General features: G+C 53.7%; 3 protein-coding genes across 3 annotated transcripts; 1 reads left to right on the forward strand and 2 right to left on the reverse strand.

The window, feature by feature from the left end:
* Positions 1-5,613: 5,613 nt before the first annotated feature.
* H310_12721 (hypothetical protein) lies at positions 5,614-6,861 on the forward strand (the record flags this gene model as incomplete). Its single annotated transcript, XM_008879906.1, has 1 exon — positions 5,614-6,861. One exon carries the CDS (start codon positions 5,614-5,616, stop codon positions 6,859-6,861), a length of 1,248 nt encoding a protein of 415 aa, XP_008878128.1.
* A 1,435-nt stretch (positions 6,862-8,296) lies between these two features.
* On the reverse strand, positions 8,297-9,833 carry H310_12722 (hypothetical protein). Its single transcript, XM_008879907.1, has one exon. It carries the CDS (start codon positions 9,699-9,701, stop codon positions 8,682-8,684), a length of 1,020 nt encoding a protein of 339 aa, XP_008878129.1. The 5' UTR covers positions 9,702-9,833; the 3' UTR covers positions 8,297-8,681.
* Positions 9,834-12,664: 2,831 nt separating this feature from the next.
* On the reverse strand, positions 12,665-14,271 carry H310_12723 (hypothetical protein; the record flags this gene model as incomplete). The annotated part of the gene is made up of 2 exons (XM_008879908.1): positions 12,665-13,129; positions 13,249-14,271. The coding sequence occupies 2 exons, from the start codon at positions 14,269-14,271 to the stop codon at positions 12,665-12,667; spliced, it is 1,488 nt and encodes a 495-aa protein (XP_008878130.1).
* Positions 14,272-14,615: the final 344 nt, after the last annotated feature.

Genomic DNA, 14,615 nt, shown 5'->3' on the forward strand with positions numbered 1-14,615 from the left:
GATAAACCAGCCGATGCTTTCCGAGCACCGAAAGGTTATCCATCTGGTCGACAACGCGCCATCACATCGACCCGACGATGAGTCCCTTTTGAATAATGTAAAGGTAAAAATGCTACCGAAGAATACACCTGCAGCCCCAGGACGCTGGCATCATTGCCTAGTTCAGGGCTAGAGTGAAACAGCTCCAAGTGCAGAGCGCCTGCAACAGGTTGATTCTGTGATAACTGGTGGACAAGATGGTCTCTACGAGGTACGTTGGTGGAGGCAATGTCTTGGGCAAAGGAGGCCTGGCGGTTGGTGACACAAGCGACAGTTGTTAACTGCTGGAATCGGACAAGCATTTTTGACACTGAACTGTCGACATTAGAGAGATTTCGGGACACCTCCGTGCATTTGCCATGAATTATCCTCCCAAATTTAACACAATCTACGGGACCTGTCAAAATTTTTCGTGGCTGGCCATGAAGTTGGTGGTTTTTACGGATTGGAATTTGACTCAAGTTTCGACGGAGAACAAGAAGACCAGAAGCATGGACCTCACCCAAGACGCCTTAGAGAAGAAGTGGTGGACAGAGGAAGACGACGTTCTACTCCTAACACAAGTCAACAACGAGAGGCCCTTCCTGAGACGAAAAGATGCCATGAAAGCATGGCAAGCTCTTGCCGCAAACCTCTTGACCATACCCGACTTCTCAAGACGCACCCTGGACGGAAAGAAGGCACAAAACCGCTTTCTGCTGCTAATGCGCCAGCACGCTAAACGAAATAAGGTGGCTCTGCTCCAATCAGGTGTGGTAGAGATCGAGACCGACAAGACAAAACTGCTGGATGACTTGACGCCGCTGTACAACGACTCTGTGGCTAGTAAAAAGCCCTCTGCATCTGCTGAGACTGAAAACCGCGTGCGCAACATCCAAACTATCCGAGAATCCGCAATGATGCGTGGGAACAATCACAAAACACGGATTCTGAGAGCTGTGACTTGCCCAATGAGAAACCTCAATCAGGTAAACGAAAATACCTGGCCGAAATGCAAGAGATGGAGATAGCTCTCGAGCGTGAGAAGATGGCATTTGAGCGAATGAAATGGGAGCGAGAGTTACAAGAACGTGAGAAAGATTGATTAGAACGTCAACTAGAACGTGAGGCTCGAACAAGAGAACATGAGGCAATGATGCGCATCATTAGCCAAGTTATTACTAAGAAATAAGTGTGTGCTAATACATTCTTTCGCAAGGTATTCGTGCTGTGTTGGTGGATCTAGATTGAAGTACGCACTTGTTTGATTCCCGCGATAATAGCACGTGTGGCAATTGGTTAACAACATTGCAATTTGTATTGCCTTGCCAACATTTTGGAGCATAACTTTTTGCTGCATCTTGAATGTTGTTGAGGCCCACAGAGTCTTCAACAGCCCAAAATTCCACTCGACACACTGCCGGACTTTGCTCATAGCGGAGTTGAATGACTTCATTTGTCTCGATACCGCACTTCCTTTGTAGCCACGACATATCCAAGGGAGAATGCCATAAGCGGGATCGCCATGCATCAGAAAGTTGTCAAACAACTCTTTATGCGAGTCGAGATAGGCCATAAGTCCACTCTCCTTCAGAATTGTAGTGTCGTGGCGGGAACCTTCTATAGGGCCCCAGAAGTGGATACAGAGTCCATCAGGGGCAGCGACAGCTTGATAAAGAAGACAATGCCGTCGTTTATGGCCACTGTAAATCAGACGCTGCAAGTCACCATGCTGAACACCACTAGCAATAACTTGGCGGCTCTTTTTTGGTGCGATGCGGCAGGTTTCAAACTGGTGCCATCAATAACCCAAAAATGTTCGCCATACAGTCCGACTTCAGGTAAACAGCAGTGGCATAGTCTTCCAAACGGTCTTGCACAATTTGCAAGCAAAAGTAGATAAGCTCTTGCCACTTGTGAAACAAGAACTCTATCATGTGGTTGAATATACGACAGAGTGATTCGCGAGACCGTCCAAAAATGTCCATCATATCTTGGTATCGCTGAGGATAGGACAAACGGTAGAGCACAATACACAAAGCTTCTTCTCCAGGACAGACGTCTTCATCAAAAGTTTGTACTTCATTTGGAATACGGAGCAGCTGACGCAAGAGGCGAATGCCATCGACGTCAAAGCGGAATTTTAAGGTGCTGTCAGCATCTTGGAAGTTAGAGAGGGAGAAAGGCTGTTTGGGCACTAAAGGACGCTCAATCAGACAGACAAGAGCGCGAAGCAGTCGCATTCGCTGCTTGAAATCTGCCCGACGACGTCGGCGGACGATTGACACCACCTCCTCGGCGCTAGCCATTTGTTGTTAAGACAACGGATAAGGCACACCTTTATCCGGATATGGATGAAGCATGGCGTTGACTCCGAAATTCCCGAAATTCCAGTTTGCTCAATCCGCGTACTATCCGTATATGAGAAATTTGAGGCACGGGGAATGCACGGACCAATCCCGAAATCTCCCTATTTAGCGACCATGTAGCGGCCATCCAGTTGTAACAACTTGTACCTGTTTAATTTTGTGTCCTTTTAAAGTTATTACTCAGCCACCGTTTAAAAGTCGGGTGGAAATCAGTACTACCATTTTCGCACACTCACTGGAGCATCCGGCACTCAATGGCACGGTACTCGGCGTGCAAGACACTCCTGTCGCATGCACATGCCTACGACGAGGTAGCGATGTCACTTCCAAGTGGTTGTAAAGGAGGGTGAGCATGGCATTCTTCATGGATCATTCTATGTCGTGTGAATGCCGAGAATGTCAACGTAGTTCCAAAGTGATTTCCTTCATGTAACAGGTTATCCATTTCAAAGGGTATATGGACAGATATGTTGTGTTTGGATGTAATCCATTGAAAATCGTTTGTAGTAGTATATTCATTTAAACAGTGTGACGTCCAAATAGCAACAACAACTACAGTACATGGCATGCACGTCGATTCGTTGTGTCCAAGTGCCGGCAACCTTTTGGATGCTGCTTTTCACGCGATGGGGAGCCAAGCAGATGTCGATGAAGCCATGGAGTCGCCCAGGACTTTCGAATTCGACTGCGGCGATACGATACACGACATTGTTCTTTTGTCATGTTTTCACGTGCATTCGGTAAACTCCATGCTATTTCACCCTGGCGGCGAGCCACACGTGCCCGTCAGCCTTCACGTTTGTCATCCCGCCGGAACGTGGAACACGAGTTCAAGGAGGATGAGTTGCGACGCAAGATGGGCTTGGCAACCTGTCTGCCTCTGATGAATACTACAGTGATCCCCCGACGTTTGCACACAGGTATAAATCTATACCTTCCAAAATGTAATATCTATACTCCATAAAATTATATGATGCGCGTTGATGAGTTTGAATTTCAAAGTTGCCCGTCAAACTTCCAAACGTGGGATCAAAACACTTCACTGTCAATGCACACATTCAAAATGCAAGGGGCAGGCAAACGCTTAACGTTGCAACAAAAAGGCATGATTCGGGACCACTACAAGAAGGTCAAACCACGAACCATCGCAATCCTTTCTGCGTGGGTCGAGGAGCGGTTTGGCTTCGCACCGCACCGCACCACCCTTCAGCGCATGGTGAACGACGAACGAAGCAACGAGTTCATCGCCGAGACCACGCTTACGACCCGGTACAACATGCAGCTACCAAAGTTGCCTGAACTGGAGACAGAACTGTACAATTGGATTATCATGGCCAACGCTAAGCACTGCAGCGTCACTGGAAGCATCATTCTGCGGAAGGCAGAAAACCTCGCTAAGACCATGGGCTTCGAAAACGCCGCTCGCTTTTCCAACGGATGGCTGCATCGGTTCCAGAAGCGGTTCGGATTGCGCATGTTTCGACTGCACGGCGAAGCCGCGTCAACAAACACAAAGGACGTCGAAGATGGCCGCCAATCTCTTGCTGCCCACACGTCCTTGTACGACTTCGATAGCATCTACAACATGGATGAGACCGGGGTATTTTACAACTGCCAACCAAGCACAACAATCTCCAAGTCTACAAGAAATGGTCACAAAAAGGACAAAAGCCGTATCTCTGTGGTACTCACGACAAACGCCGACGGCAGCCACAAACTTCCGCTGACCTTCATCGGCAAGGCCAAGCGTCCACGCTGCTTTGGCAGCCTCAACCAAAACGCCATGGCTTTGCTGTATCGAAGCAACAGGAAGGCTTGGATGACTATTGCACTCTTCGCCGAATGGATTCAGGGCCTGAATGACAACATGCGGAGCAACGGCAAGTCCATCCTACTCATTTTGGACAACGCTTCGTCACACAAATGTGTCGATGTCGATCTTACCAATGTCCGTGTCCTCATGCTGCCTCCCAACACGACAGCGTGGCTTCAGCCGATGGACGCTGGCATCATCGCCGGTTTCAAACGCTACTACAAGAGGCGTCAGATTGACAATGTTATCGACAAGTTGGAGAGCCAAACCATCCATGACGGGCCACTGAAGAAGAACTTGTACGGCGTCGACGTGCTGACGGCCATGGAGTGGCTGAAGGAGTCCTGGGACGAAGTTTCACCGACGAAAATTTGCAACTGTTGGAAGCACACAGGCATCGTACCTCGCCAGACCCTTGCTAGTCAATTGAGCGCGCTCCGCCTCGCCCCAGTGACTTCCATTCGGGAAATTTTGAGTTGATTGAATGGTCTTGACACGCTAGAAAACCCTGCGTAAATCTATAATTGTATGGCAGCAATACCTTTTGATATTTTATTCATTCCACAGTGTGCAAACGTCGGGGGATCACTGTAGTACGCAAACGTACCAGCTCACGAGAGTACTTGATTCCTGACGTGCATGCAGGCCGCGACAGACCAAATCCAGTCCTTTATCGCAACTCCTGTACAACTCACTGTGGTTTTGGTACAGTTGACTGCGGTAGCCAACATCATGTGGCTGATTACAACTCAGAATCTACGTATCGTGGAATGCATCAGGGTGGAGAGATGGATTCACCTGCGCGTGCTTCCTTTGTACTGTAGCAATGGATATTGCCATGACGTCTGCGTGATTCGGCAACATAACGAGCATCCATCCATCCTCTCCGAGCAAAGACGAGCTGGGAGCAATTTGTTTTTCCATGCACACGAGGTGTTTCCAGCACCGCTGAACCCCCAAATCAGAACTGCGGGAATAAAACACACGCCTGCCCAGTCCCGTCGCAACGTTTCAAAGGCTGGAAGCAACTCCAACCAACAATCCAATCCATGCGCGAATACTAGCTGGCTAGCGCAAAGCCACTCCTAAGCGAAACTTAGCTACCATCGAATCCTGGCGCGAAGGCTAGCTTGGTGCGCATATACTAGCTAGCTAGCGCCGTAGCGTCGGCTAACAAAGCCACTCCATGGTGTCACATGATCCAACCGCGTCGAGAGCTTCTCCTACCAGCTCGCACGTTCAACGAGTGGGCGAAAACGACTACGACTACTGCGCAGTACCCAGTGCAGGGTGGATCGCCTGTACACGCATCTGAGAACGAGGTAAGCTGCTCGCCCGCGTTCGACAATTACAAATGCCCCGCGCAGCAGCAGCCAAACACCCAAACGCTCCCTAGCCACTGCACAATTCACCATGAAGCTGTCGCTCCTTAGTGCCATCGCTGCGTTTGCGTGCACGGTTGCCGCAAATCCAACCAACCGGACCATCACGGGCATCGACGGCCGCGCCCGCACGTTCGAAGAAGTCGCGCTCATTCAAGACGACGCCGACACGAACCGCAAGTGCCACCAACAAAACGGCAACTACATTGGGTCGCTCAAAGCGGGACAGTATGCGGCGAGCGCGTTCCACAAGTGTTTTCGCACGTTGGCGCAAATCTACGAGTTCACCGACGCCGTGGCGGCGCAAAATCCGTCGCTGGTGACGAAATTCGCCGTCTCGAAATCGTTCAAGGGAAAGACGATCTACGGCTACAAGTTGTCCAAGGGCAACAAGCAGTCGTTGTACTTTCAAGCCCAGCAACACGCCCGCGAATGGATCGCAGGGTCGTCGATCGTGTATTCATTCGCGTCCATCCTCGACGACATTGCCAACAACCGCCCGACCGCCGCGGACTCGTACAACTTGTACTTTGTCCCGATCGTCAACATCGACGGGTACGACATGACGTGGACCGGCAATCGGTACCAGCGGAAAAGCGCCAACGAAGTCGACTTGAACCGGAACTGGCCGACGCCCAACCCGAATCCGTACCCGCCCCCCAAGCATGACGAGACGTATCCGGGTCCGAATCCTTTTAGCGAGCCCGAGACGGCTGGCATCAACTCGTGGCTTCAAACCAAGCGCAGCGAAATCGCCGGGTACATCGATATCCACGCGTATGCTGGGTTGATTTTGTACGCATTCGGCGACACGTCGCAACCGATTGGGGGCGGCTACAATGCCAAGTTCCAAACGCTCGGTCGCGGCATGCAAAACGTGATGGGCGCGTATTCGCAACAGCCCGCGTACCAGCTGTATCTGGCCTACGGCGTGTTTCCGGACTACGCGTTCCGCGAGTTTAAAAAGCCGGCCGTCACGATTGAGATTGTCGGGTACGACTTTGTCGCGCCGGCGTCGACGATTCCCACGCGCGGGCTCGAGATTTACAAAGGCATCAACCAATTTGCCAAGGAAGTGACCGTGTTCAACGGCAACTCGCCCATCACGCCGACCCCCAAGCCGACCGTGCGCACGACGACTCGCATGCCGACCACCACCAAACCCAAAACGACGACTCGCCGCCCCCGCGCCGTCGACGATGCCGTGGCGGACGACGACGTGCCATTCCTTGTCGGAGATGCTGCATCGTCGGATGCCGGCGATAGCATTGTTGGGTAGCGTACTCGTGGATGTTTTGTTTTTGTTGAAGCGAACTTGTGGGTGTTTGTTGTTGGAGCGCATCGTTTGTTGTGCGGGTTGCCAATGGCATGCACTTGCCTCGACTCGGCTGGAACTCGGGGCTGTGCTTCCTACTCCTGCAATCCAACACAAGCCCAGGCATGATGCCAGATGAAGTCGTCTGTGAGGTGCGATCACGTCACCGACGAGAGGTGGAGCCGTGAGCAATCCATTGCACCGCAAATGGCCCCAGCATGTATAACAAAATCTACCCGTGGAACGATGCGACACGTACCATTGCGTTGAACACATCATCCGTCGTTGCGCTCGACGCAAGACGTGGGATGCAAGCTGGTATGCGGCGTCTACCCCCTGGCACTGGTGTGGGCACAATGGTACGCAGCCCCATGGAGGACACGTTGTCGGGAATTTCCCGTACAGAAACTCACGGGTGAAATCGTCGGTAGTGACTTAGTCGCCCTTGTATCTACTACTATCATGACAACGGGGCTTGAGCTCCTTTCCAGGGGGCATCCGTGCCCACAAGAGCTCATCTGTAGTTGTAACCACATCGCCTGTGGCACACACGCCCTGTTCTTCCCCCCACGCCGCCCTCTCCAGCTTTTGTACCTGGTGCTCGCGATGCTGCGCTCGGCGTTGCTCAAGTTTTGTTTTCTCAGCGATTCGACGCGCATTGGATGCATGGCGTTCAACGCTAGGCTGCCTAGGATACGTCCATCTTGACCAGAGCAGCGATGTCGTAGCTGAGCCACGGAGGAACCACTTGCGCGTCCGAGTACAGACAGTTCAGCCGTCGTCGTTCCATCGGCCCATCCAACATGCGCGCGAGTGAATCGAATTGACTTCGTCGCCGCAGCTCTACTTGATGTACGTTCCGGGAGGACAAGAAGCCGTCCGTGAGAATGCCGACAATCCATGCTCGGGGAATGGCAGTGTACAAGGGCATGACCCTGGTCAGCCTTGTGGCGACTACCTTGAACTAGGGGGAGCGTGACCAAGGCGCTGCATTCGAATCCGACGTCAACGACCGCCCCCCTCACGACAGCTGCAATAAGTGCACAGTGCGCTACTACTCTGGCCAGAGCCCTTGCACGGGGGCTTTACTGCTGGCCAACTTTTGCAAGCAGCAACGAATTTTGGTGCAAAGGCATTCGGGTCGGGCGAATGGAGCGACATCACAGAATGCCTTCCAAACAATGCTGTGGATATGGGGGAACGAGCGCATTGTAAGCGGTCGCGAGCGTTGGGCGTAGCGTGCCGAGGGAAGAATAGCGTGTTGGGCGAATGCTAGCCACTGCCTGCCGCTGCCATTTTCGTGGCTGTGGGTTGACCACCGGGCACAGGCTGTGAGTACATCCATTTCGCCAATCGTCCATTGAAAGCGACCGTTTGTTGACAGCCGTCTAGACGTCAACAATCGAATGCGCGGCCTCCGTGGGATTTGTCCCCAGGATTTACAGTTGCCATGGCTTCGTGAGGCCGACCTCCAGCAACGAGGCACCTGCGCGTTGCGGTCGTCTGTACAGGTCTATCAAAAGCGCTTGGCCGAACGAGACCCCCGAGACCAAGACGTTCGTGCCCACTGGCGCTTACTCTCGCGTCGTTGGTTTGCTGCAGTTATCTCGGAATCCAAATATACATTCACGACGTCCATGTTCAGGCAGATGTGGTCGCTGGCCGTGGATCGCTCGAGCGCGAGCATCGAGCGCGAGCTGCACTTCACGTCGGCACGACATAGTCCAGGCCGACGACAAACTCGAACGCTTGGGTGTACAAAGCCGCCGGTCGTCGAGAGCCACTTAAGTTAGGACAATCGTAGCGGTCGAAGGACCGTCGGGTTGTCTGCGGGGCGTCAGCTTTCCTTCGGCCGCTTTTTGGACCAGCATGTTGTCAAAGTCGGACGAAGTAAAGTCCATGTCGGACACAAAGTCGTGTGGGTGGGATGGCCATCCATGCGGGTCGGCGACGTAGTGGGATGAAGCAGAGCTCCTTCGCAGACCCGGATGCAGCACGTAGTCTTCCAGGTCCTTGGTCGACGACGGCCGCGGGAGCTTGGGACGATTCCCGCGCATGGCGTCACTCTGAAACGAATTGGACGACGCGTGTGGCGATTTGATTCCACCTGGAAATGCGGCAGCCGAATACGGTGGGTCGATGTGGCGCGGCGATGGCTGCATTTCCCACCATCCCACGGGTGCCCCCACTGGCACCTTTGGCGATCGTGCGTAGTGGAGGATGGTGTCGCCAGACGTGGGCATCATGGGCCGCACGGAGCCGCCAAACGGACTCAGGATTCCATTCGATCGGTACGACGCCGACCGTTCCAGGATGTGGGGCTCGCTTCCGTCGAGGAGGTGCTGCGGTTGGTGCTCCATGAGAAAATCGGTCCGATATAGGGCGCTTCGCCCCGACGACATTTGCAACGACATACGCAATTCGCGCTGACGTTTTGCCCGCCGGCGATGGACAGAGCACGAAATGACAACCACAATGACGACAACGGCGGCAATCGTGATGCCCACGATCGTTTCCACGGACCGGGTCGACGACGTACTCAATGCGGCGCTGCTGGACGACGAATCCGGGGCCACGGACGACAGCACGTCCCCGACGCACTTGACACCGCTGGTACACCCTCCGATCGGATCCATTTGGTTATGGCACACAACAACGTTCCCGACAGCGGCCACGAGGCACACAGGGCACGCAGTCGTCCCGTTGTGCCGGTGGCAGATTGTCGGCACCGACCCTGGGCCGTCCGCCTGAACGGCGCACGCAGCGGTCGCGGAGCACAGGAGAAGCGGGTCTTCGGCTGCCATTCCGCCAGCGTCACAGCGTCTATGTGCGCGCACAGTCCAGAGGCCGCCGACCGAGTGAGTTACAGTGTCGACGAACCCAGACCAGACCTCCGCGAGTTGGACTGGCCACCCACGAAATGGCGGGGCTCGGCGAGGAATTCCTTTACGTAATGTCTATCGAGACGGCCCACTTGCAGCGTCATCACGGTGCTTGCAACCCACAGCTCTGGGCGATGCCAATGTTCCTGGCGAGTCATCGGCCCCAGCAGCGCGTCCCGACCACCACGACAACATGGGTCATGTAAACAGTGCGTGGCCTTTTACGATGTGGTTCAAGGCGGCCAACGTTTCACAGTCAACAGTACAATCGTGAGGAAATCCTTCTTCGATGGTGTAGTGTCAACGCAACTTTGTCGGGGCGGCTACCATGGCTGTCCGTGGACTCGAGTGTGTACTCGGTGAGGCTAGCTGGGAAAACCGAGGTTTGGGCGGCGACTGAGCGCCGCCAGTGCCCCACACGAACGGTCCCCAGCGATGGAGAACAACATGGCGTTGGCGAGAAAAGGACCGAGCGCCATGGGACTATTTTGGACTCACATAGCAGATAGATTCGTCGTCTGGACTGCGTTTGTACTGGATCAAAATACACTTGCTCGGTGAATCCAACGTGGACCGAAGCCAAAGACCAGTCAGCTGCTCGGACGGAGGCATGTTGGACATATTTGGAGTTGCTAGATATCGTGCCGAGGACGTGTTCGCCATCCTTGATAGCGAATGACTTCGTCGGAGTACCTGGAACGAGGCCGTCCGCTCGCTCGAGGGCTCGGTGAAAATGGGGCGACCAAAGACCAGATGGACGGTGGGAACAAGGACGGTTCGCAGCAATTCCGTTGATCGAGTACAACCCATCGATGATGTGTTCATATAGTACAATGATGACCCCTACGACATCTCGGTGTTGGAGATCGGGTCAGGAGGAGATATACGTCGCAACTTGTCGAGTTTTCGAGCGAGGGGTCGCAGCTAAAGCTAGGCACAAGTAGTGAAGGTGAAGTAACCAGGGCGGAGACGAGTCTCCAACACAAACATGTCGGATTTTGTGCTCGTGATACGTTCCTTTGTCCAGACACAGCGTTTAGAAGCAACTCGGGGCTTTCAGTCCAGGTCCCCTGGAGTGACTCCTTGGCCTGGTGGTAGGGGCGGGGGCGACTTTTTGTTGAAAGAGCTTGCTACGACTGCAAATTCAACTCTGGCGAGGAATGCTCTCCACCACTCGCCACAAGACACAAGGTGGCAATGATGAAGTTCCCGTCGCCTATGCGCCCAACAAGTACACCCACAATTGAAATTTTGAATGGAAGGCAATGTCCTCGACACAGCGAAAGGGATGGGGATTGTCCAAGCCAGGCTCGTGGCCTGCAGCTGCTGTCTGGCCTGCATAAACGCATAGGCACTTGCCTAGCGACCAGGGGGCAGTCTTGACGTTATGCCAATGGAGGACGCCAGCTCCCTGACACGCAGTGATAACGAGCGACATTAGTCGATTTGCATGCTCCTTATACACAATCCGAGCTACTGAAGTGAAGCAATTGACTGTAAATGCGTCTCGACGGCACGGGACGATAATTCAATCCGACGTAGTGCACAGGTCCGCCAAACGAAAAAGCGCTCGCCCATCCTTCAAAGTAGTTTCGTAGCCAACATAATGCAAATCGACGTCCGACCTGTGGCCACCGCGTGGAAAAGCCACTCAGTTGCGGCCGTCTTCCGCCATAGTTTGTCGGTTTGCGTGTCCTGCGATGGATGTGACTGCAACCAACCTAGGTCTCCCTAGGAGAGGGAAGTATTTGCTGTGCAGGACAGTTGGGTCGCCCGATTGTTTGACCCACTGCTATCCACGGCGACTCTCTAGTACCGGTGCTCTAGCATTCCTGTTGATGACCTAGTTTAGTCAGTTGCCATGAGGCTCCAGGCCCCTCAGCTTCCTGAAGTAATACAGTCTTGGATTTGCCTTACGAGCATTTAGCCGTGAAGGGCGAACAGTTGACTGGTGGACGTCGCTTCCAAATCTTGGGCCGTTCTCGCATGAACTGTTCATGGCCGCGATGTTGAATCAGGAAACTCGACTCAGGTGAGGTTTTGACGGTTGGTCCGGGTGCGCGAAAACGTCGGTGCATTCGCTGGTGGCTTGAACACCACTGGCATCTTCCGCACGAGCCATCCCTCTTCGAAAGCATTGCTTGACGATGTGAAGACTCAGGCGAGCACCATCGAATGACGAGTGTCCATTCGAAGGCTCTTGACTCATCGTATTGAGAATGGGGCAGCTCATGTTTGGTAGAGTTTCACGACTTGGCAAATCCATCCCACGGGTGAACTTGAGTTTTGGAAAAGACTACGCTACTGACTCCGTGGCTGTGGTTTGCTGCTGTCTCTAGCAGACACGTTCTTGAGTGTTACTCTTCAACTGGACAAAGGATGCTCGGTCAACGTGGCTGCCCTTGTAGCCGATGGACGGGTCAACTCGATCTGCAGCTGTCTTGAGCATAGTACTGCGCAGTGTGCCTTCCAAACGATCCCAAGCCCCCATGCAAGAACTCCCCCCCCTTCGTGGTTAGCACAGTGTTGTTGGAAACAACACGGAAGTCACACAAGGCTTAAGCTTCCTTCAACTCTGTCGTGCATAGCAGTGGTAGGGGCCTCGGATTACTGCAACCCCAAAGGCAAACTCGTCCGACGCATGCTTCACGCATTTGGAAAGTTACCACAGACAAGGCCAGGGTGCGTAACACGGTGCCGAGTTGGCGCGCATATGTCGCGTGAGAAGACATCGTGCAAATGCCAGCAATGCGCCGTGATGACCATTCCATGCGCGCTTCATGTGCATGAATAAGACGCCGACGGAGAAGTACTCGACTGGTTGACTCGGAACGCAATGTTTACAGCTACATGTAGTCAACAACGATGTCTACATTCGACGTGTGCTAGTTGGAGTTTTCTTGGACCTCCTCGACGGCCCCGCCTTGGTCGAGGACACCGTAGCGGCGAGTCGTCGTGGGTTTTCTCGTCGTGAGCTTCTTTGTCGTGGGTTTCTTTGTCGTGGTTTTGATCTTGGTGGTTGTGGGGGCGAGCGTCGTGGGGGTGGAAGTCGGTCCATTGTTGTACGTGATGACTTCGCGGGCGAACTGGGACAGTCCCTTGTACACTTCCGTGCCGCGGGTGCGAATCGTGGACGCCGGGGCGACAAAATCCGACCCAGCAATCTCTAACGTTAACACGGGCTTCTTGTACGTGCGGTAGTGGTAGTCGTCAAAGCACCCATAGGCAGGGTACAACGTCGCGCTCGTCTCGGCCTTGTAATTTGTCCCCATCTGCTGTTGGATGTTGCGGCCCAGTAGTTGAAACTTTTCGTCTTCGCCATTTCCAATCGGCTCGTACGTGTCGCCGTACTGTCGCGGTGCGTGTCGGAGTGACGGTCTTTTACTCCTAGTCCGGGATTAGTGTCCTAATCCGGGATCGTGGATGTGTGAGTCTACTGGTACGCGAAAGCGATACCAAGTCCCATCACCTTCATGATGACGACCACACTGTTGTCACGGGCCCTCGTGGGCCCGGATCCTTGAAGATCGACGGTTATAGGGTGCAGTGGTGGTGGGGGTTGTGGCCCCTCAACCAGACGAAGATAGGCGACGATAACATTTAACTTGACTTTACATTTTGCCTGGGAATACAGACTCCTGTTTGTGTTCTCTTTCTCACGCTTGCCCACGCCACACGTACCAAGGTATTTTTCACGGAAATCCCCGTGACAGTACGGGTACAGAACGAGGCCAGCATACGAGTGGACATCGACCCAGCCGGCAATCTTGTCGTTGTTGGCTTTCAGCCACTTGCCAATGCCGATGGTCTCTGGCTCGCTAAACGCAAACGGCCCGGGGTACGTCTCGTCTGTCGGTGGAGGAGGAAATGGGTTGGTGTAAAAGCTGGGAAAGTTGCGGTTCAAATCGACTTGGTGCGCGTTCTTGCGCTGGTACCGGTTCCCGTTCCACGAGATGTCGTACCCGTCAATGTTGACGATGGGGACAAAAATCACGTCGAACAAGGTAGTGATTGTCGCTTTGCCGTTGGCAAGGTCGTCGAGCAGCGACGCGAACGTAAAGATGTTGGACGAACCGGCAATCCATTCGCGCGCATGGATCAAACTTTCGTAGTACACCGCCTGGGGCTTGGCACCGCCCGCGCTCAGCTGGTACGCATAGATCGTTTGGCCTTTGACTGTCGTCGAGATGGGGAACTTGGTGACAAAGTTGGCGTTTTGCGCCGTCAGGGTGTCGACAAACTCAAAGATCTGCGCGGTCGTGCGAAAGCAATTGAAAAACGCACTCGCCGTGTACGTGCCCGCCTGGAGCGTCGGGATGTAGTTGCCGTTGGTAGTGTGGCACTTGCGGTTCACGTCGGCGTCGTCTTGGATGGCTTGAATGGCTTCCGGGGTGCGGAAACGACCGTCGGGGCCTTTGACCAGAGGAATTTCGGCGGCTAACGTCGACGACGCAAGCAACGCAACACACGACACCAACGCGATCGACTTCATAGCAACGAACAAAGGGAAATGCTGCCACACGGCGGACTGTGGGAATGGCAGTCCAGTCCCACTGGATAATAATTCGGACAACGTTATCAGAGCCCCCAACGCAGCTGCCAATGACCTCGACAAATCCGTCCTGGCCAGAACGCAACCTGACCCAGTAGACAGTTCACCCCGAGGCGCCAAAAGCCTATTCCTCTGACATTCGCCCTCCCACCCTCCCCCACGTCAATGCAAACACTTGGATTTTTTCCAACACAACTGTCAGCTCACACATAGCGTGAAACGAGGCGCCAAAGCCTATCACTCTGACCTTCGCCCCCCCCACGTCAATGCAAACACTTGGATTG

This window comes from Aphanomyces invadans, assembly GCF_000520115.1.
Source record: "Aphanomyces invadans strain NJM9701 unplaced genomic scaffold supercont1.42, whole genome shotgun sequence".
NCBI lineage: Eukaryota > Oomycota > Saprolegniomycetes > Saprolegniales > Verrucalvaceae > Aphanomyces > Aphanomyces invadans.